At 45.0% G+C, this 23,174-nt stretch overlaps 1 protein-coding gene across 1 annotated transcript; it reads right to left on the minus strand.

The window, feature by feature from the left end:
* Positions 1 to 4,739: 4,739 nt before the first annotated feature.
* On the minus strand, positions 4,740 to 21,183 carry LOC125335732 (myosin heavy chain, skeletal muscle, adult). The gene is made up of 37 exons (XM_048323578.1): positions 21,046 to 21,183; positions 20,798 to 20,954; positions 19,200 to 19,227; positions 18,987 to 19,101; positions 18,809 to 18,901; positions 18,616 to 18,679; positions 18,421 to 18,519; positions 18,211 to 18,314; positions 17,973 to 18,111; positions 17,212 to 17,330; positions 16,969 to 17,118; positions 16,219 to 16,389; positions 15,127 to 15,436; positions 14,905 to 14,975; positions 13,904 to 13,991; positions 13,692 to 13,809; positions 13,227 to 13,350; positions 12,445 to 12,581; positions 12,097 to 12,352; positions 10,928 to 11,170; positions 10,646 to 10,822; positions 10,415 to 10,560; positions 10,237 to 10,327; positions 9,759 to 10,148; positions 9,480 to 9,606; positions 9,184 to 9,302; positions 8,527 to 8,723; positions 7,986 to 8,169; positions 7,734 to 7,899; positions 7,438 to 7,562; positions 6,981 to 7,289; positions 6,676 to 6,879; positions 6,283 to 6,408; positions 6,018 to 6,188; positions 5,826 to 5,930; positions 5,588 to 5,683; positions 4,740 to 4,988 (listed from the first exon to the last, which is right to left on the minus strand). Exons 1-37 carry the CDS (start codon positions 21,154 to 21,156, stop codon positions 4,836 to 4,838), a joined length of 5,583 nt encoding a protein of 1,860 aa, XP_048179535.1. The 5' UTR covers positions 21,157 to 21,183; the 3' UTR covers positions 4,740 to 4,835.
* Between the last annotated feature and the right edge of the window lie 1,991 nt (positions 21,184 to 23,174).

Raw genomic sequence — 23,174 nt, forward strand, 5'->3', positions numbered from 1 at the left:
ACATGGCAGGGCGCATGGAAAGATTTGAAATGTTCATATATATTCCATCTTTTTGAAATAAGTTAGCTAAATTGCCTGATTTTGTGATTCTGTCAACTGGTAAGTAGTTCTAGTTCAGGTCATATAAACCAATCACTGCCAGTCCATGTAGCTGAAAGCCTTCAGCTCAGCTCACACAGCAAACAAAATTTTTGGAATAAATCCAGAATAGCAAAATCTATAGTTGAAATAAACAAGATAAAGCCAGAAAAGTACCAGTCAAGTCATTACATATGGAATCAGAAGTAACTGAAGACATGGGGAAACCACTTAAAGATCATCACAGGAGATCTGAATCTTTGAAGGAAGAATTGCAGGCCATTACTCCCATTGATTTCTTCAAAGGACAGGAAGAATAGCTCTACACTAATTTTTGAAGCAAGCTCAAGGACCATAAATCTATGCCTTCGATTGTCATATAAAGTAGTTAGTCTACTTGTAAAGAGATATTCCTAAAACATCCATTCTATCCTCCTGCAGAATGACCAAGATTCCACATGGAAGCCAACTAAATGTCAGGATGCTTTGTCAGTAAAGGGTTCAGGAGCCCATGTCTTTGCATAGAGAGAAGGGCAGATCTGAAAGCCAGATACACTCTCAGAAACCTTGTGTAATAGGCACTACAATAAAGAAAAGTTTTAAATCCCTTCAACTATGGCTCTAGCAGTACTGAAGTCAGAGCAGTCCTTTTGGAGGAAGAGAGTAGGCAGTTACTGAAGGGGAAATATATTATTCTTCCCCAACAGTCAATCCAACAAGCTGCCCTGTAGCTCAGAAGACAGACAGTGGGTATGAGGTTGATCCCTTTGTTCAATCACCAGTGCGTCTCTGCTACAGAAAGTTTCAGATTAGCCACATGATCAAAAGATGTAAGGTCAGAGACATCCACAAATCTCACTGGGAGTTTATGGGAAGACAGTCTTAAGTCTCACGTGGGTGAAGTCATTACATGTGTTCAAATGTTATTTAATGACTTAAAATTCACTGATGGTCTGGTAGTACATCATGTGCCCAAAACCTGGAAGTTTCAAAGAAGTGTTATATGATAAAAATACATAAATATTACAAAGATGTTCATGCAGTAATTTCAACAGAATATTTGAAGGTTTGAGACATGAATGGAGAGGTTGAAATAGACAGTAACGTTGCCTATGATATTGAAAATCCGCAGAGTTAGGTCACTCAGCTTTTATGGACATGTTAACACCTAGTTGTGGGAGGGGTAGACGGAGTAGACAGTAAGGAGATAGTACAGGCTATCGACATTGCTAGATCCATGTACTGACAGTTCAGGAGAAATCACCATAAATTAGTAATTTGAGGAAGAATTACATAGGAAGAGAAACAATGTTTTGCAAAGAATGGGAACACAGTTGTTTCCCGACAGATGAATTGATCAGAAGTTAAAGGTATTCTAATGGGAAACAACAAACAGACATGTAAGTTGAGATGATTTTGAGAGGAGCTCTGTAAAGAATGCTGGAACTCGAGATCACATCTACCTATTTCATGCTTCCCCATTAATTATGGTATCTTAGAAAAGTGGGATACTAAGGTTTTGAGCAAACTGCAGAAACTGCACAAGGTGGCTCTGCCCAATCAACATCTCATACAAAAACCAGACTCATTTACCACTCCGGGTAGAACAAAATACTTCTCTATGTAGTGTTTAGGTTTATTGACAAATGACATTAAAAAAACCCCGAAACAACAAGAAACACACAAAAAAATTATCTTTGTGTAATCTGCAACTTGCAAATAATGCCATTAGCTCTGCTATCAGAATTGGGACAGCATGCTTGGAAAGATTAATATGGCCTGGAAACCTTCAGTGTATGTATGATACGATGCAGGGAACATAGCCTCATTCTGCTATTCCCTTGGTAAAAGGAGATCTTCTAGGAATGTTGGCAGATGATTAGCAGAAATGTTAGAATACTAATCCTTCAGAGCAAATCTTCTCACTGCTACACTTTGACTAACATGTTGCTGTGAACAGGACCTGGAGGTGGTAAGGACACGCTTTTTTATTAGATTTGGTAAATACCAGTTCAGAATAAATTAATTATAGTGAGTACCTTCTATATCCTCCATAGAACTTGCTTGTTAAATATAGAACTTAACATGCTGCCCTACCTTAATTGTCCTCTAAGAATCTGTTTGAATGTCCCTGATAAAGACTTGGTGTACTCGGGAGCGCAGAGAAGGAATTTTGAAATGATTTGTTGAGATAACCCCGTAATTACCACTACTAATGGGACTTGCTGAGTCATTCTCTAGGAAGAAAGGCACTTGGGACCAATAATTTGTCTGCTCATGTAAAAGGCAATGACTGGGACTAAATGTAAATCTCCCAAGAATATTATTGATGAAGATTAGCTTGTGCTACAGTTCATGGAAGCAGAGTAGCAGAGATGCCCATCCTCTTTCCTAACCTTGCACTTGCCTTCAAGAACTAATATCTGTAATGTCTTGTGTGCTTATCATTTAGCCTTACTGCATTAAAAGGGAAGCAAACATTCCATGTGTCCACACAGAGAATGTGGAAAATGAACTTTCATACACATGAAGTCTTCTCTTTCCAGCAGTACGATAGACTGCTTTCACACATAGTCTAAAGCAACTTAGAGAGGTGCTGAAACAGCCAACTGAGGGTAGAAAGGTGGGTAAATCTGCAACCTGTGATTGAAAAAGGATGGTACTGAAGGTGCAGGCAAGGTGAGCAATGCACACGTCTCCTATTTCCACAGCAATTAGTAGGTAACACTTAGGTGACATGCAGAATGTAATTTCCTTCACATGTCTAAGCAGCTGAGTGACTCCAGTTACAGAACAGCTCAGTGAAGTAAAAAGGCTTAGAAGTATTTGAGTAAAGTGCAGAAAGCAGAGGGACAACAGGTGGTAAAAAGAGTCAGAGAAGGACAGAGAGGTGTATTGAAGGGAAGTTACAGTTGCTAGCTTGACATTACTGTTAGGATGCAAATGACACAGAAAAAGGAGTCTGGGGGCAGGTTCCCTTAGCTGACCCTTGTCTGTCACAGGGTTGGAGAGGTGCCCAGAGCAGATGAGGCCCTGCACACTGAGCAGTGGCTGCTTCTGTCACCTCAGGGTCTTTTCTTCCAGCATTGATGACCCAAACATTTTCAGATGTTCTTTGGCCCATCCCACCTGTCTTTGTTGTGTTTCAGTGGGGAGCACATGAAACTGGGTTTCATGTGCTGGATTTTTCCCCCTCTGCTGTGATTTGCTCCTAACATGTGTGCCAGGCAGTTTCAGCAGGTTTAAAGCACCCAGGTTTCAGCGAGATCTTGCTGCTGGTCTGCAGGGCCCAGAGCAGGGTCCCCTCGATGGCTCCAGGCTGCCATCCCCTGGCACTGGGTGCCTGGAGCAGAGGGTCTGGTCAGCTGCTGCCTCGGGACCTTCCTGTGACTGACAGGAGCCTGATGGGGCCTGAAGCTGAGAATAAAGCTGATGGAGCCTTGCCCTGACATCAACAGCCTAAATGGTGAGGCAAAAGGCACAGACACAGCCCAACTGACATCTCTGTGCCCTACACCAGCACTGACCTTGAGGCATCTATCTGTGCTTTCTTCATGTGTCACCAATGCCTGAGACACATGTAAGTGTAGACAGTGGGCCTCATTGCACCCATGGTCTGTTCAGGGTCTCTTCACCCGGGGGGGAGCAGACAGGCAGTTTCCTTACAATCCCTGCCAGTGCTTACCCCTTGTCTCGACTTCCTCAAAGCTGGTGGGTGCTCACCTTCCTGCCCACTCCCCAACATTGCCTTAGGCTTCCATCCTGAAGCTGATCTCTCTGATGGGTCTTGCCTTGTTTGTACCATTTCATATACTTCCACGTATACATCCCAAGATTTTAGGTCCACCTGCCGGGGTCAAACCTGTATGGCTAGCTCCTGAGATGGGGAAGGCATTTTATGTACATTTCCAATAAATGGTGCATCTTCTTACAGAAGAGCAGTTTGCCCTTTTCCTTCTATGCAAGGTTATCTTAGAAACCTTATCTTCCTAAGTCCCTGCATGTAATTGGTCTTCCTTGACCTTGTTTCTTCTTATTTTCTCTTCTGCTACCACTGCTGAGAAATGAGCTGGTATTTTCACACAGTTATGCAGAACACATGGCAGACCTCCCTCCTGACGGGTGATTGTCAGCCCAGAGTCCATTTCTTCACAAATGACACTGCATTTTGTTTCCCTATCTGTACAGTTTCGTGATTTAACAGTATTGAATTTGATGCACTATTTCATGGCACTGTTTGCTGAGTGTCATGGAAGTCTACTACATGTCTAACATATCAATTCTTGTCCTTAGAGCCTGAAATATCATAATTTCATTGAAAGCGTGTTCTTCCTGTGGAACACCACTCTGACTTACTTTATCAGTAGCTTTAACAACACAGGCAACAGCACTAATAACTTTCCTCTTTTACTCTGTGTCTTTCAGGATTACATAGGTGAGTAAGAAGATTTCTTTGATCACTGGCTAAAGTGTTATAGAAGGCTAATCATTTGGAAATTACATGACAAAAAGCTGTACTATCACAAAGCTACAAAAAGGTTTTATAAGGCAAAACTGTGTCCAAAGACTAATGGTGATAAAGACCTCACCCAACAACAACAAAAAAATGAAAACTACTGCTCATGATGTGAATGCAAATGAATCTACTCTTTATTCCCTATGTATTGAGATGGTTGCAAATATCAAATATGGAAGAGAGTGACAGAGGAGTCACATTTTGTGCTGCCCTCAGGTCACTTTGCTGCCTAATGACATCCTCACTCTTCCTCTTCTATCTTCTTATGAATCTCCCGGCTCTTCACTCGGAGCTTGTTGACCTGTGACTCTGCAATGTCAGCCCGCTCCTCGGCTTCCTCCAGCTCGTGCTGGATCTTGCGGAACTTGGACAGGTTGACATTGGACAGCTCCTCCTGTGTGGGGAGAGGGAGTCAGGGGTGAGGAGTTCAGGGCAGAGGTTTTGCTCCTGCTGCACCTCAGCCTTATGGGGCTGCAAATCTCCATCCCCTTTCTACCACTGCTCACACATCAGCCTCACACAGAGCTCCTCATCCTCCCCTTTTCAGGACCCTACTGGGACAAGCTTCACCAGGACTGTGTCACACATGAGGAGCAATTTCTCACCCCTTGGATTTGTCATTTCTTTACTTATTCTCCCACTACTTCCTGCACAATTGCCTGTGTGAGTTACAGGGTTGGGAAGACCCTGAAGCCTTCTGCTGCTGATTATTGGCACAGATTCAGGAACTTGCCAGTCAGTGGGTGTGGCCCCACCTTTGTTTACTCTGGCCTCCTGTGTGAAACAGGCTGCAGAACTTCCCTTAATGAATGTCCCTGACTGAAGGGTGCCCAGAGCTCACCAAGGCCTCGTGACACGATACCAAAACACTGTGGCCAAGGCTGTTGTGTCTCGGCAGTTTCTTTCATGCCCTCTCCTGGTATTCAGCCTCATTCAATGTGTGTCCTGCCCCAATGGAATGTGGCCTTTGCCCATTCTCCAAGCAATACTTACAGCCTCCTCAGCTTGTCTCTTGTAGGATTTCACTTTCATTTGCAGCTTGTCCACCAGATCCTGCAGCCTGAGGACATTCTTCCTGTCTTCCTCAGACTAAAGTAGTTGGCAAAGAGGAAAGAGAGTCAATTCTTGGTGCTACGTCACACAGGATTAACAATTGCCCTTGGCGATGGTGTGTGCAAAATGTGGCTTGCTGTGAGCAAACCCTGTCAGAGCAGGAGACCTCCTGCCTTACCTGGTAGGTCAGTTCCTTCACCCTCCGCTCGTACTTGCGCACACCCTTCACGGCTTCAGCGCTGCGCTTCTGCTCAGCATCAACCTCCCCTTCCAGCTCCCGCACCTGCAAGGACAAGCCCATCCCTGCAGCTTCCCTGGCAATGTCTCTCCAAGGACAGCCTCACTCACCCACAACCCCAGCCCTACACACCCTGGCCTCCAGCTTCTGGATCTGCTTCTTCCCTCCCTTCAGTGCCAGCTGCTCGGCCTCTTCCAGACGGTGCTGCAGGTCCTTCACCGTCTGGTCCAGGTTCTTCTTCATCCTCTCCAGGTGGGCACTGGTGTCCTGCTCCTTCTTCAGCTCTTCTGCCATCATGGCCGCCTGATCAGAGCAAAGGGGCAAAGCCATTTTGGGGCTGCAGATATTTGGGGGACAGGACATTCACCATCAGCAATGCCAGGAATGTCCAACTCACATCCGTGATGGCCTTCTTGGCCTTCTCCTCAGCATTGCGGGCTTCCTGGATGGTATCCTCCATTTCACTCTGGATCTGGGAAATGTCTGTTTCCAGCTTCTTCTTGGTGTTGATCAAGCTGGTGTTCTGTGCAACAGGAAAGACAGGATTGCTACTGTCAGACCAAATGCTTCCACATCAAGGCCTGAAAGTGTGGGTAGGGTTTAGGAAGGTCTTTAATGCAAGAGACTTCTTTAGCAGCAGAACGGTAAACCAGACATTGGGGGCTGGCAGGAGGGGACATACTGGAGCACACTTCTTCAAATGTTTACGCAGTAATCACTTACAAGATATATAACAATCAAATTCTTTGTTATCCCTTGTGAATGGGAACAATTTCCAGCAGCGCCTGACCTGGGTATGGAGGAGCTGTGCACGTTCAGTTGCATCCAGAAGCTCCTGCTCAGCCAATTTCCTCGACCGCTCCGTCTGCTCCAGGGCTGCCCGCAGCTCCTCAACTTCAGCCTGCAGCAGGTTTGCCCTGCGCTCCACCATGGCCACCTGCTCCTTCAGGTCCTCCTGTGTCCTGAGAGCATCATCCAGATGGATCTGAGTGTCCTGGAAGGAGAGACAAGAGAAATTACCAGGTGTCAGTGTTCGCTTCCATGGCAAAAATGTCAGGGATCTCATTTCTCCTTCTGTAGCTTTGCTGAACAGACCTTGAGCACTGCCTGGGTGTTTCTCAGGTTCTTCTGTGCCTCTGCAGCCACACGGTTGGCATGGCTCAGCTGGATCTCCATTTCATTCAGGTCTCCCTCCATCTTCTTCTTCAGCCTCAGGGCTTCATTCCTGCTCCTGATCTCAGCATCCAGCGTGCTCTGCATGGACTCCACAATTCTGAGGTGGTTTCTCTTCATCTGGTCAATCTCCTCATCTTTCTCTGCTATCTTCCTGTCAATCTCAGACTTCACTTGGTTGAGCTCAAGCTGCAGGCGCAGGATCTTCCCCTCTTCGTGTTCCAGAGAGGCCTGCACAGTTCAGCATGAACAGTGTCTTACTTTCTAAGTCGTCTTTCATGCAGTTCCACATGAAAGGTTGGCTTGCTTTCCTGCTGTCTCTCCAAAGAACTACACCCATACTCTTGGTGGGGACACCATTTATTAGCATTGTATGTACCTCAGCTTCCTCCAGGGAGGCTTGCAGTTCCGATTTCTCCTGCTCAATCTGCTTCTTGATTTTCTCCAGCTCATGAATTGCCTTTCCTCCCTCAGCAATCTGCTCTGTGAGGTCAGAAATCTCCTCTGTGGAAACAAGGATCATTGGCATGGTCAGGCACAGAGCAGAATGGCAAGGGCCCTGTCCCACCAAGGTGACAGGCATCTTTGCAGACCTGCAGGCACAGACCCATGAACAATGGTGGTAATGGCTGATAGTGAGAAAGCCCAGTGAGGAGCAGAGGGCCAGGGACTTACGCTGTAGGTTCTTGTTCTCCCGCTTCATTGTTTCCAGGTGGTCCAAGGACTCCTCATAGGCATTCTTCATCTTGAACAGCTCCGTGCTCAGAGAGCGCGACTCCTTCTGCGAGGCCTCCAGCTCAGCCTGCGTTTCCTCATACTTCTGCTTCCATTCTGCCAGGATCTGAAGAGAAACGGGGTGTGAGTAGGGATGTGGCAGTCATGGGGGAATGCTCTGGCCAGGAGTCCTGGTGCTGGAGGCCAAAAGACCTTGTCAAAGTTCTTCTGCTTCTTATCCAGAGCAGCGCAGGCAGCATTGGTTCTCTCCACATCAATCATCAGGTCCTCCACTTCATTCTGCAGCCTCTGCTTTGTCTTTTCCAGGGAGGCACATTTGGCATTGACAGCCTCAACATGTTCCTCTGCATCCTGCAGGCGCTGTGCCAGCTTCTTCCTGGGAGGAGAGAAGCACAGTGCCATGTTAGGGCTTGGAAGGGCGTCAGTTCTGTACTGTCATGAGGGCAGCTGCTGACTTCCAGGGTTTTGAACGGAACACGTTTCACAGATATGAAAGGATCTATCATTTGCTGGGTCCTATCACCTTTTAGGCCTGTCATAGGTCTTCTAGCCCTAAAGCCTATATTTTCCCTTCCAATCGACACTTTTCTCTCCCTCCCTCTCTCCCTTTTTTACAAAGACAGTACATCCCTGCCTTCATCCCACTTTTGTCCTGACCCATTTTCAGAGATTCCAATTTCTGTTGACCAGTCTCCATCTTCTCCCATCATTTGCCATCCTGCTTCCCACGTACTTGGCCTCCTCGAGCTCCTCCGTGCGCTGAATCGCGTCCGTCTCGTATTTGGTTCTCCACTGGGCCACTTCGCTGTTGGCCTTGGACAGGGCGCGCTGCAGCTCCCCCTTGGCCTCCTGCTCCTCCTCATATTGTTCCCGGAGCAAGTCACAGTCGTGGCGAGCGGACTGCAGGGCGTGGGCCAGGGCGTTCTTGGCCTGTGGGGACAATGGGTTTGGTAACTTGAGTACTTGTCTTGAAATGAATCTTGACTGTTAATTTGACAGTGAAATTGGAATGAAACTCTCATTGGGCAAATGTAGAGCTTGGAGCTGGTGAAGCCCACATTGACACGTTCTGGAGCATCAGGACACATTAGTGACAGCTCCTCTGGGGACAGGAATGTGCTCTTTGTGTATATGTTCTGACATGTGTGCTTGAATCCTGTCCTAGAGGGGATCATCAGAATCTCATGGAAGCCTTGTGGATGACTTCCTCCAGCACCTAAAGCATCCTGCTTCCTTCCCCCTCTAGTTGAAGGGTGGGGGGGATTGTGCATTAGTGCTATTCCCTCCAGTCCTATGTGTGCTTGGGGAAAGAACATTGAAGCAGTCTACTGTCAAACAGGATTCTCTTTTAGGGGTGATGTAGGCTGTGGACAGTAGGGTACTTCCAGACCTTAATTTCTTCTTCTAGATGTCTCTTGAGTTCCTCAATCTGTTGGGTAAATCCTTGCTTGCCCCTAGACAGCTGAGAAATCAGAGCATCTTTCTCCTCCACCTGGCGTGAATATTCACCTGGGAAGGGAAAGGGAGAAAAGGAAGCACACTATTCCTCCTGGGACACCTTCAGCCTCTAGAGCCACGTAACCAGCAATGGCCCGGAGAGCTTCTACCAGTTGCTGCCTTGCACCCTCTGGCTTGCTCAGGGCGTGCAGGTCCTGACATTGCACTTTGGGGATGAGGGTGTCTCACCTGACTCTGTCTGCAGGCGAGCTCTTTGCGTATTGAGGTCGTTGATCATGCGCTGATTCTGCTCCTCCTTTGTTTTAATCTCACTCAGCTGATCTTCCAGGGTGCGGCACATCTTCTCCAGGTTGGCCTAGAGAACAGACACAGGAAGGGGGAAGAGATGATGGAGTGCACTCTGCCTGATTGTCACAGTGGGAATTTTGTTTGTGGGAATGTGTCTGGAAGAGGCAGCTTTTGTGCCACACCTTGGCCCTGTGAGCATGTTCTCCTGCATCTGCATACCTTGGCCTTGGAGACAGACTCCATGTTGCTGGCCAAGTCATCAATCTCCATCTTCAGCTCGCTCTTCTCCTTCTCCAGCTTCTGCTTCACGCGTTGCAGGTTGTCGATCTGCTCCCCCAGCTCAGCGGTGCTGTCCGCGTGCTTCTTGCGCAGGGCGGCAGCCGTGGCTTCGTGCTGCAGCGTGGCCTCTTCCAGGTCACGCCGCATCTTCTGGAATTCTGCCTCGCGCTTCTTGTTCATCTCAATCTGAGCTGCTGTCGCCCCTCCTGCTTCTTCCAGGCGCTCGCTGATCTCCTCCAGCTCCCTCGACAGGTCAGCCCGATGCTTCTCTGCTTTAGCGCGAGAGGTTCTCTCTGCCTCAATCTCCTCCTCCAGCTCCTCAATACGGGCCTGGAGAACAGCAGGGACCCTTCACACCCGTGCCCTCCTCCTGCCTGAGCTGAGCCTGAGCAAGGGAGGGGAAGGAACAGAGACTTGCCTGCAGCTCCTTGATCTTCTTCTGAAGTTGCATGCCCAGGGCTTGTTCATCCTCAGTTTTGCTCTGGATCTGGCTGATTTCAAAGTCTTTCCTTTGGGCAAAGTGAACCGTGTTAGAGCTCAAAGAAATAACACAAGTGCTCCAGCCCAGCACTCAGGTGTCCCACAGCCACACTTACTTCTTCAGTTTCTCCTCCAGCTGCTGCTTATCATTCTCCAAATCCATGATGCTGTCCTGGGCCAGCTTCAGGTCTCCTTCCAGTTTCCTCTTAGCTCTCTCCAGGTCCATGCGCAGTTTCTTCTCTTGCTCCAGGGACCCTTCCAGCTAAACACAACAAGACCATCAGTGCTCTCCCAGCCAGGTCGGACTCCATACCTGTGCTGTTCCTGCTCTACATCTGTGTGCTTACATCGTCCACTTGCTGCTCCAGCTTGGTCTTGGCTTTGGTCAGTGTATTGACTTTGTCCTCCTCTACCTGCAGGTCATCCAGGGTTTGCTGATGGGCCTCTTGGAGGGCTTTCTTCTCTTTTGTCAGCTTGGCGATGGTCTCGTCCAGGGCTGACATCTCCTCCGTCAGGTTTTTCACCTTTGAGAAGAAGGGAGGAAGTGTAAATAAAGGAAGTAGATATAAAAGTCCTGTAATAGGACTGGGCTCTTTTCTGGAGTGCGAGTGACAGGTTCTGCCTCATACCTTGTTTTCGGTGGCGTGTTTTTCCTTCTCCACCTTGGCCAGTGTTAGCTCAAGGTCATCAATATCTTTCTTCAGCTCTGAACATTCATCTTCCAGTTTCCTCTTCTTGGCTGTCAGCTCAGCATTAATTTCCTCTTCATCCTCAGCCCTTTCAGTCACCTCCTTAATTTTGGCTTCCAGCTGGATTTTGGTTTTGATGAGCTGGTCACACCTTTCCTCAGCATCAGCCAAGCTATCTGCTTCCTGGTGGGGAGACAGAATTTTATGGCTTTTAATGTTTTGAAGTTTCTCTTCTCTGCCTTTTTTAATCATAGAGTAGGTGGGTTTAAAAGTAGCAGCTGAAGCTGATCTTCAACTCCAGCAAGAGAAGGATCTTGAATGGTGTCTACTGGGAAACCTTGTCATTTGGAATCAATATTAATTCCAAAGTTTTTGTGTCTTCTAAATATGTCTCCCAGGGCAGTTATCTATGAGAATGCCTCATAGCACAAGCACTAACGCAGAACAGATCAGGGGTTACTTCAATTTCTAATATCAGCAAGAGCAAGGGCTTGGAATTTTTTTTTCTCATGGAAAATGTATCTACTTGCTTCTTCCTTTTAATTGTCTCAACAAAGCCTTAAAATCTCTGTTACTTAAAGGCCTTTAAATTTCTGAGAATACTTTATTTGAGAAAGAAATGTATCACTTTTGTACAGGCTGCATGGCCAATAGAGTTCTGGCCTATCAGCTACCTCTGTGGCTTCTTTCAAGGCCACATCTAGGATCTTCTGTGTTAACTAGCTGATCATTTCATTGGGTGTTAAGAAACTCCCTTATCCTATTTGAGTGTGAATCAGAAGTAGCCATGTTTCTGAAAATAATCAAGGCTTTCTTGTGTAGCTGTAAGTAGGAAAAGTAGCTCTGAGTTCTCTGATATTCAACACATTTTGTCTGATGTTACTTGGCTCTTTCCTCATATAGCAGCAATGGTGAGTGCCATGTAGGGCTGCCAGGAGTCTCATTATGCCCTTGCTAGTGCCTGTTTATTCAACATTAGAGTGCCTCAGAGTGTGGGATTTAGACTGTTTTCTACCACCCATTAATTCCTGTGAGTCTCTGTGCGGGACAAGAAGTATTCTGACAGTATATCATTCTTTTTCCAGGGAAAAATGAACAGTGATACTCACAGCCTGCACTTGGAGCTGCAGGTCATTTTTCTCCTGCACCAGGGCCACCATTTTCTCCTCCAGCTCCTTCCGCTTTGCCTCAGACTTTGCAAGCTCTTCCTTGGTTTTCTCAAACTCTTGTTTCATGTTGGCCATCTCCTTCTCAGACTCTGCACTCTTCAGCAAGGGCTTGATCTTGAAGAACAGCTTCATCCATGGCCAGTGTTTGACATTCATGAATGCGCGAACGTTGTACTGGATGCAGAAGATGGATTCCCTGAAATGAAATTCACACAGTTATTACATGGCTTTGGTGTGATTAATTTAAAATTCATTAGTCAAGTACCATGAAATATGAGAAAAGTCTACCTCCTCTCCACCATTCTCCGGTACTCCACCCTCATCAGGAAGCCCCTGCACCTCGCTTGTGTGCGAGTGATGATTTCTGCCAACTTGTCATCCCTCATCTCCTCCAGGAGTCCCAGCAGCCCAGCTTTGAAGAAAACCTTGAGAAAGGAAGTGTTGCACCATGTCATTGCAATGTAGGGCAGAATAGACGCACAGACATTCAGGATCCTGAAAGACTTCAATGGCCATGATCAGTATCACCTTGGGCCCTCTCCCAAATCCTATCCGAGGGCTTAGGACTTTCCATAATCTCAGCCCTAAGCATTCAGTCCTTGTTTGAGCTATGCATCACGAGTACTGGTTTCCAGTTCAGCCACAGCCTCAGCCACCCCTGTGCCTGATCATGGACACCAGGGAGCTCTACCATGACCTACTGACTTACTTCCTGGCTTGATGTTAGACCAATCTCACTGCTGTGTATATGTCCATGAATTAATGACTCGGGCCTTGCCTTGTTAGCCTACCTCTCTGACCCTGACAAATCTTGTAAACCAAGGCTTTATGGCTTCACCTTAGACCATCCTTATTGTAACAAAGCTGACTGATGCTCTGGACTCTCGGTTGAGTATGACTACCATTCCTGGGTCATCCTCACTTGCCTTGATTGAGTACTGTGGGGCTGGGAACTTGCTGATAGCTACCCCTAGTCTGGCAGCTCTGTTATGTTATTGTGCTGTGCCTGATCCCCTGACAGAGCCCATTCTTACTGCTTTTGACAAACTTTTAACACAGTTTGTTTTTACCTTCGTGTGACCAAATTTGTACTGGGTGTGGTCAACATCAATGGACCCAAGGAGCTTCTCTGAAGCCTTCTTGTTGTCCATGAACTGTCCCTCTGGGATAGCACTGGCATTAAGTACTCTGTATCTGTAGAAGGAAACAGAACATGAAGAAATCACAATCATTGAAACCATCACTTGGTGGTGAAACCACCACACAGTCATTGAACCGCCAGACTTCTCAGACTGTACCGTTGAACTGATCTCATGCCTGGACATTGTTCATACTCTCAGGACAGGATATGGGAAATGTTTTTAATAGTAATTCTAAGTACAAGAGAATCCTGATCTCAGCACGACCACATCTTCATAAACTGATAGTGAAACATCTACATTACTGATCAGTACCAATTTAAAAGTTTAACGTATATTATAATGATAAGGTTCTTCAGCTTGGTCTGAATGGGCAGAAAGGTACAGAGCTCTTACCTCTGTTTGAAGTCAGCGTAGAGGACTCTGCTGGGGAACCCTTTCCTGCAAATCCTGATCCCTTCCAGCACGCCGTTACAGCGCAGCTGATGCAGCACCAGCTCGTGCTCCATGGCACCTGACAAATACCACCATTAGTGACTACCCTGCTGTTTGACACTCAGGAGAAGAGCTTCTGCTGCTCAAGCTTTCCTCCTCTTGGATTGCCTTACCAGGTGTTTTAGTTTCATTTGGGATGATGCACCGCACAAAATGGGGGTGAGTGCTTCTCAAGTTAGTCATCAGCTTGTTTAAATTCTCCTGTGAGGTCATGAAATGAAGTTTATATTACTAAGTGCAAGCACTGGAATCTTAACAGTGGATGTATCAAACTGGTGTTTCAGGATGCAGACCTGTCTTCTGTAAAATGATTGCAGAACTCCCAAAAGAAAAATTGGAAGCTGAAGGCTCCCAAATTTTAGTTTTGAAGTTCTTTCCTAGAATAATGGTTCGTATTACTTTTCCTTGACCTCCTCATCCAAATACAGGGCTATCATCCTACAGTTTTGCTTTGAGCCAGTAATTCCTGTGGTATATTATTGGGGATCTTAAATAAATGACGTACTCTTGATCAAGCATGACTATCAGATAAGCACCTGATTTGGCAGCTAAGTAAGTTGTTTCTAAATGGAGGGGATAGTTTTATAGTCCATACAAAATGACCCTTTTAATAATAATTCAGTCTCAAACTTTGAAGACATAACTGAAAACTGACCTCGAAGTCGCTAATTTGATGTAATTTAACCTTCACTCCTTTTCCACACTGAAATCAAGTCATTGCCTTAAAATCTTATAATCATGGGGTAATTTCTTTTGCTTTTTATGTTTGATCTATTATTTTCAAATTTTACAATGAGTCAGTAGTGAAAATCTGCCTAGAGACAGAAAACAGCTCTAGGAAAAATATACAAATGCTACGGAGAGGATTTTAAAGACGTTAGCTTATAAGTTACTCACTCCCACCTAAGTAGGTGAACTTAACCCTTCAGATATTTTTGTGGAATATTTAAAGAAGGACATGGCATTATAAAAGGAATAATCTGTAAGTTCCGAGGATGGAAAGGGAAGGATTTTAAAGGATGACAAGATGTAGATCCAAAATGCAAACAGACCTTTCAGATTAAGAATAAAAATACTTTTCATCTTTAAGGAGATAGTGAATAATCTTCATTACCCTGAAAAGAGCTGAGACAGTCTGGAAAGAAGAACCCTTCTTCTTGCCTCCCTTCTTGCCACCGCCACCCTCTGCAAATCAAAGAAAAGAAAAGTTTTATATTATGGACAATATATATTGGATACTACAGAACACAAAGCCACTTTATATTTCTAGTGTTTGAAGCTTCAGTTCTGAGAAAACTTTGTCCCACATTGAAAATACAATTTCCACAAAACTGACCTGCATCTGCTCCACCATAGTTGGCAAAGAGTAAAGCCAGGGTCTTCACAGATGATTTCTGGTACAGCCCAATGACAGTTTCATTCAGAGGGTCCTTGTTCTTCTCCAGCCAGTTAGTGATGTTGTAGTCCACTATGCCAGCATAGTGCACCAGGGAGAAGTGGGCTTCAGTCTTGCCTTTGGTAGGTTTTGGCTTCTGGAAGTTGCTGGACTTGCCCAGGTGCTGGTCATAGAGCTTGTTCTTGAAAGAGGTGTCAGTTGCCTTGGGGAACATGCACTCCTCTTCCAGGATGGAGAAGATGCCCATGGGCTGGGAGAAATCACAAGAAGTGACAAGGAAAGGTGATAATGGAAATGTTCAATATCACTGTGGATGGGATGTTCACCTGTCTGGTCTAGTGGAAGGAGTCCCTCCTCATGGCAGGGGATTGGAACAAGATGTTCTTTATGGTCCCTTCCAACCCAAACCATTCTGTGACTCTATGACAATGACAAGAAGCCTGTGCTATGAACATCAAAGGCTGGTTGTGCTGTTGGCAGCATCTCAGCCTGGATGAAAGCCTAGTTTTACCAGGAGTTGTTCTCAGTCAAGGATTTCATTTCTGCCGTCCCTTGCCCCCCTGAAGCCTATCATCATGGAATGGGTAGGAACATCTGTCCAGTTCACATGAGAAATGGTTGTAGAATTGGTGGGAGCAGTGGTAAAGAGCAAAATAATGGGGAAAAGAGCTACAAGGGACTCCATAGTTTGGGGAGGTCAGGTGATATGATATTGATTTCCCAAATTTGTCTGTGGACTTTGGATTTCATGCTTTGGAGAAGGAATAAAAGGAGGCTGAATCTGTGTTTGTTTTAGAAGTCTGTTGGTGGGAGTCCAGGCTACTTTTCCATGCTCAAAGACCGGATGATGCAGACTGATGACACACATGTGCAGTTCCCCATTTCTCTTTCCCAGACTAAACTAAATTTCAGTGCAAAACACTTTGCTTAACTGACACTACATGTCTGGCTGTGAGTTCTTTCTGGGATGACTGTGCCTCAGAAACATCACAGGATTCCAACAGACATCGTATACTTGCATGGGAAAGGTACCTTCTCAATGAGCTCAATGCAGGCAGCCAGGTCCATGCCAAAGTCAATGAATGTCCATTCAATTCCCTCCTTCTTGTACTCCTCCTGCTCCAGCACGAACATGTGGTGGTTGAAGAACTGTTGCAGTTTCTCATTGGTGAAGTTGATGCACAGCTGCTCAAAGCTGTTGAACTGCCCAAAGCAAGGAAACGTGCACAGGTTCTCAAGGTGTGCCAAAACACACAGGCCTTTGCTGGCATTCTCCTAAGGCTGTTTGCAGTTGCGACACCAGTCCCAGCCCTACTGTACCCGCATGTGTTTCCTTAGCAGGGCTTCTACTGTAACACTCACTGTCCTCAAAGGACTTTTTAATTATGACTTCGTAAATCAAGCCAAAAGTTACAATTCTTTTTCACTGTGCTTCTCAACAGCAAATCCTTTGGCAAGCTCAGTAGCTCCATTGTGTCAGTTCTCTGACCTCCTGGACAGTAGAAACCTCCTCAGTGTCCCACCCAAGAATTTCTCTGGCCTCAGATCAATAATCTGGGGGTTTCTGTGCTCTGACACAGAAGTCCTTGCAGCATCACTGCATTCACAGCACAGGAAACATGCTGTGAACTTGCCCAGACCACTGCCTTTCCCTGGCTTTTCCAAGAGCATCCACCCCTGTGGCCCATAGCTGTGTGAGCCTTAGTCCTCTATGTGTTTCTGAGTCCTCATGACTCCTCCTTGCCTATCGCTTGACTGTGGTGTCAAATCCTTGCTCCTTACATCAAAGATCTCAAAGCCAGCAATGTCCAGGACACCAATGAAGTACTGCCTGGGCTGCTTCGTATCCAGCTGTTGGTTGATGCGAACAACCATCCACAGGAACATCTTCTCATAGACAGCCTTTGCCAGGGCACCCACTGCATTGTTCACCTAGAGCAGACAGGACTGGAGTTACCTCTGAGGGTTAACGAAAAATGCACACCTACTCCTTCAAGCCGTGCATTTTCAACTGTCAGATGTTACCTGTGCCACGTTTTGACCTTTGGTCACGAACTCATTGCCAACCTTGACGCGGGGGTAACACAAGGCCTTGAGAAACTCGGCTGAGTTAAGGCCCGTTAGGTAGGCAGCCTTGTCAGCCACTAGATGTGGGGAGAGAGAGAAAAGCATTAATTACAGTCAGTCTCTAGAATTCAGGTGATGTGAACAACTCTGCTCTCCATGGTCTAGGAATGGAAGAACATTTATCTCATCCCACACAGTAGGCCTGGGAAGGAATGCAAATTCTGGACACTGGTGATGGTCTTCTTGGAAAGCAAGAACAGGTATGGCTTGGATAGGAAGAGCTTGAACCTGGAATTTCCCAGAAGAACAACAAAAGCCTCTAGTAATACATAAGGCAAGGCACATTCTTTTTCTGTGGGAAGCGGATTTCTGGGTAGCACAGCTTGCAGGATTTATTTCACCAAAAACAAAATTGCCCATCAGGGTGTCTTAGTGTTTGGAGGTTTGAGAGAGAGAGAGAGAGAGAGAGATCCTGTGCTGAAATTGAAGTTCCTGCTTTCAGGCAGCATGTGTTTGGGGAGCCACCATTGGGTAGAATAATGGAACTTCCCATGACTAGGAAAGCACCTCTGCAGCTAGAGGGACCAGGTGCAGAAATGGTATTCTCAATGTTTTATGTGGAGAGTCAGGCCAACTGCAGTGTGCTTTGGAGGCTAACATATCGCCTCTGGAGGCAGAGAAGGGCTTGGAACAAATCAGTCCCTGAATTTGCTGATTACCTTCTGTGCCATCAGGCTCTGCCTGCTCCTCTCGTTGTTTCTGCTTGAACTTTAGGTTCCCATAGTGCATGACAGCCCCTGTCAGCTTGTAGATGGCTGTTTTCTCGTCTGGAGTGAAGCCCAGGATGTCAATGGCACTCTGCAATCAAAATAATGAATTCACAACTGTATCCTTAGTGTGTCAGAGATGTCACCCTTGAAACATGCCCAGTAGGTAACTTTTTGCTGTGTTACTTACATCTGTAGCCATGAGCTCCTCCTGGTCATCAATGCTGGGAACAGTGACCTCCCCTTGACTCACAAAGTGATAATCATAAGGGTTGGTGGTAATGAGGAGCATGTCTGAAAGCAGGAAGAGGCAAGGCATAGGCTTACTTTTGCCAATCAGGTGAGAAAGGGAACTGTACCTCAGTGATCACCCTCAAAAAGCCAGAGTGCTCCTTCCTACCAATTAGCTCCGGCTTCTTGTTGGACATGATCTGATAAAAGATGTGGTAGCTTCTTTCCGCCTTGAGCTGGAAAGTGACTCTGGACTTCTCCAGCAGATCTGCCCAGGGAGGTAGAAAGAGTTAGGCACTTGTGGCAATGTACATGGAGGTGGGAATTTGGGAAGGGATGGGAGCAGTCCAGGAGAATCTCTTACAAGTTTCAATGTCAGCAGAAGCCAGCTTGCCTGTGGCACCAAAGTGGATTCTGATGAATTTGCCCTGTTAAGCAGAAGCAGCAGCAGGTCAGCCTGGATGTGTTCTACTGGCATCTCCTTTGCATGAAGAACTGCTCAGGCACCATGTATCTTACCAGTGGGGGGAGAGATTTTACGCAAAGCAACCACTTACAAAGCGTGAGGAGTTGTCGTTCCTCACGGTCTTGGCGTTTCCAAAGGCCTCCAGCAGTGGGTTGGCGCTGATGATTTGATCCTCAAGCGTTCCCTGCAGGGAGAGAATTATTCAGTGACTGTGTTTAGTTGACATGGCAATGACAGGTCACATGTTCAGTCTGTTCTTCCCAACTCACCTGCATTTTGCCTGATGTCTGCTCCTCCTTCTTCTTCTCTCCACTGGCTGCAATTGTTGCAAAGTACTGGATGACACGCTTTGTGTTCACAGTCTTCCCGGCACCGGATTCTCCGCTGTCAGAGCCAAGAGAGAAGCAGAGGGTGCGTGGTCAGGCAGGAGGTCCCCTGGCACCGGGCAGCCCCGCAGGGACCCGCGCAGGGGCTGTACGTACGTGATCAGGATGGACTGGTTCTCCCGATCTGTGAAAAAGGCAGAAAAGAAGAGATTATTAATGCACCAGCAATAGGCAGCTATTTCATTTCATAAACCCAGATGCCTTCACCCATTTTGAATATTTTAATGTTCCTAGCTGCAGCTGGGAAGCTGATATCTCAACCCTGACATGCTGTCAGGTATCGCACACATGCACTTCTTTTTCTGAATATTCCCTTCATGTCAAGCGGTCCATTTTGTTTATGAAAATTCTTCCAACTAAGGATCAGTTTTGCAGAGTTACTGATTAAATGGTCTATCAGTAAGCTGAAGTGAACTGCAGAAAGTGCTTCTCATAAACTTTATTACATAGGATCGACCACTCCTGATCAGTCCATAAGCCCCTCTACATGGTTTTTATGTTGTTGGCCAGTTGATTATTGCCTAAAGAAAATCAGAGTAACATCATAAATATGTAGTAACCTTTACCAGAGTAGTCTTCCATGCTCTAGAATATTGAAATTTTGGTACTTCCAAAACTAGATTTGATATTTCTATGTGTTATATCTTGAGCTGAGTTTGCTTTCCACAATTTTGTCTGGTTGCTTTTTTAACCTATGCTCCTATTGCAACTCCATTGATAAAATCTTTGCACTATAAAAATTGAAAACTCTCTAGGAAGCCCGAAGAGACTACACCATTAGGGAACTAACTCTTTGTGGAAGAGTCTGGGTTTGCACTCACAGAATTTCTGAGTGTCTTTTGAAGGTGTCAGCAAAGGTAAATATATGACAACTTACATGAACATGATCATGATAAGACACACTATTCAAGCATCAATTCAATATTGTTTGTTTTCATTGTATTGTCTTCCAATTAACCTTCTTAACACTCTGAATGCTACAGAATTAAATATGGTAGTTGGGGACAAAAGAGGGAAGAAGATTTATTTTAACAAATTAAAATACATGCTATTATACTATGTTATCTATATTTCTGACTAATATGCTCTTTCCTAAAATTCTGAAGATTTAGACAATGCTAGAAAAGTTGTTGTTACCCTTCTTTGCTATACTTTTCCTTTGTATTAATGAATGGAAAAGAAGAAATTGTTTTTGAGATGGAGGAAAGAAGTATCAATTTTCTGAGCAGGTTTCACTGCAATTTCTGACTGAGACTGCTTCCAGAGTTTTTGTAAACCCACCATAGGAAGTATTGGCTCCAACATTGAATGTACTTTCCCTTTACACACAGTGTTATTTACAGAACTTCACCCTAGTAACTTTGAGTCCTGCACAGCAAATCATTCAAAGAACAATCCTTTCATCTGAGAAAAAGCAGAACTTTAAAGTATATCCAAATTTCTTTAATGGAAAATCTGACAATATACTCGGTGTAAATCATATCCTCCCAAATACACGGGACATGAAATTTTAACATTGATTTCTATAAATTTGATCTAAATGATGATGTTCAGTAAAGACTCTATTTACAGTGATGACAGAACATCCACCTTTACAGCAACGTTAAACTGAACTATTGTGCACTGAGAAGAAATTTTTTCTCCTTTGTGAGTGTTCATAGCCAAGTGATTTTAAAGAAAACCAAGTAACTCACCAGTCAGCATGAACTGATAGGCATTGTCAGAGATGGAGAAGATGTGTGGAGGGGCCTCCTGGCGCTTCTTGCCTCGGTAGGCCAACACCACCTCCGGGTTGTACACCGGCAGCCACTTGTAGGGGTTGACGGTGACGCAGAAGAGACCCGAGTAGGTCTGCAAGGAAGGGACACAGCACGTTGGCTTCCCCTGAGCCTGGCCCAGCACTTCCTGCCGCTGCCCAAAGGAAGCTGCTGCTGCCACTTACGTAGATCATCCAGGCTGCGTAACGCTCTTTGAGGTTGTACAGCACAGCGGGTTCGTGGAGGTGGGTCATCATGGCCATGTCCTCGATTTTATCGTACTTGGGAGGGTTCATGGCGAAGACTTGATCTTCCTTCACAGTCAGGGTCTGGCATAGAATAGAGAAATGCATGTATGTCAGCTAAGAACCTAGAGTGGGAATTAAATTTTATTTGTAAATTTTGCCTTTTACCCACCTCTCCCGCTTCAGTCTTGACAATGACCTTCCCTGCATCCTTACTCTCAATCTTCCCTTTCACATAGGACTCCTTTGGATGCGCCGCAAAGACACAGGTCTTGGCATCAAAAGGCTTGTTCTGGGCCTCAATTCTCTCCTTCTCTGACTTCCGAAGGTAAGGAGCCGCCTCCCCAAAGACGGCCATCTCAGAGTCTGGAGTCGCCATTGTTGCCCTTCTTCAGGAGGCACAGTTGGCAGGGTACTCTGTAGGCTAGGACACATGTTGTGTCAGTGAATGAACAACTTTATGTGGAAGAAAGGATATCTCTTGCACTTTGATCTTTTCAAATATTAAAGTAGGTAAAAACAAGTCAAAAGTTGGACTTGAACTTCCCAGTCTTGGCTGAAAATACTTGTGTAGTTCTCTAAAATTAATCCTTAGATGTCCAGCTAGGAAACCATGTACAGAACAGCAGTTAAGTGTACAGTATGTTGTGGAGTGTAGCAGTATTATTTCAACTTTGTGAACTCTAGCAAGTTTGGGTGTTCCCATAACAGAGTGTCTGATTTATTTGTTTTTTTAATGCTACTGAAAGTTTCTGAAATAGTTCTTTTTCTGATAACAAATAGTGGCTTTCTAAAAATTACTTGCTATGGATAATTCATCTTGCATTATGACAGATATTACTATTGCCTGCTCTTCCTTCCACAAATCTTAAACTCTTGGATTTCATCCTGTTCCTTAAAAGTTGTCAAATTTTGGTATTGATTTTTGTGGCAGAAGTCACTGCTCTTTGAAAACGTAACAACTCATTTTGTGTTGCACAGATATCCAGATCTAATATATAAGATGAAGGAAAACATGCTGCCTTCAAACCTGCAATAAAATTACTGCTCATAGAGTCAGTCCATGACAGAAATGAATATCCAAGTCTTAAAGGAAGTTACATGGAAAAAAAGGTATATGTTTTGCCCAGCAGTTCACAGGAGCCAAACACTTACCTTGAAATTTTCTGTCAAGACGGGGCACAGCACTCCAAAGAGACTTTTATAGACTCTGGTATGCAAATGCTTTGGATGTTTCCTTTTCCTTCTGTCAAAATATATTTTGGCAAACCCATCTTTGGCAAAATATAGTCTGGCAAACTTAACTAATGGCATAATTGTCATCTGACCTGATATATTTAGAAATGTTTTGCATCTTACCATTCCTGTGGATACATTTCCTATAAATAGTCTGACAGGGCTATTAATATTGGAACCTGCACTAGTCAAGGCACTTAAAGAACTTGGGTGTATGATTTATTGGTTCTTCTACTGTCTTTACAGGTAACTTAATCTTTGATCCAGATGGGATTCTTTGGCATTTCTGTACTTTTGCAGATGTAATGTATCTTGTACATGTGGTCCTATGAACTTAGAGCTTGCCTTTACATAATTAGAAAAGGCAGTTCTACAAAAGACAAATCATTATTAAAGCTCTTTCAGTGATTCATTATATATTATAATGAAACAGGGGAAAACCAGACATATTGTGGGTTAGGATTTTTCCTACAATATCAGAGAGAGAAGAATCCAACAGACAGCAAGGTCAAATACAATTTCAAGTTTGGACATGCAGTTTGTGCCTTGAGTGTGAAAGGTGACTCGTTAGCTATAAAAGCAATTGAATATCTATGTGAATAATTCCTCACCTGATACTTTGCAGAAATCAAAAAATTCAAAATGTGCATACTAGAGCAATGTTCACTATTGCAATAGTCAGTCATAAGTGATATAACAGAAAATTCTTTGTAGTTTCAAACAAATTATTCATAATAAGTCATACCTAAAAAAAAAGAAAATTGTACAGCTTTTTTGCAAATAATTTCAGGTTGCAAAAAAGCTGATGTTTCTGTTACAGAGCTGATACAGAA

Source organism: Corvus hawaiiensis, chromosome 19, assembly GCF_020740725.1.
Source record: "Corvus hawaiiensis isolate bCorHaw1 chromosome 19, bCorHaw1.pri.cur, whole genome shotgun sequence".
Lineage (NCBI taxonomy): Eukaryota > Metazoa > Chordata > Aves > Passeriformes > Corvidae > Corvus > Corvus hawaiiensis.

Bases quoted from the DNA above. Each gene is read 5' to 3' on its own strand.
- LOC125335732 (XM_048323578.1), bottom strand. From the start codon at position 21,156: ATGAACCCTCCCAAGTACGATAAAATCGAGGACATGGCCATGATGACC. The intron at 12,353-12,444 runs GTAGACTTTTCT...ATTTCATTTCAG, and splicing joins CGGAGAATGGTGGAGAGGAG to GGAATCCATCTTCTGCATCC. The intron at 6,880-6,980 runs GTCTGTTCAGCA...CTCTCCTTCCAG, and splicing joins ACACCCAGGCAGTGCTCAAG to GACACTCAGATCCATCTGGA.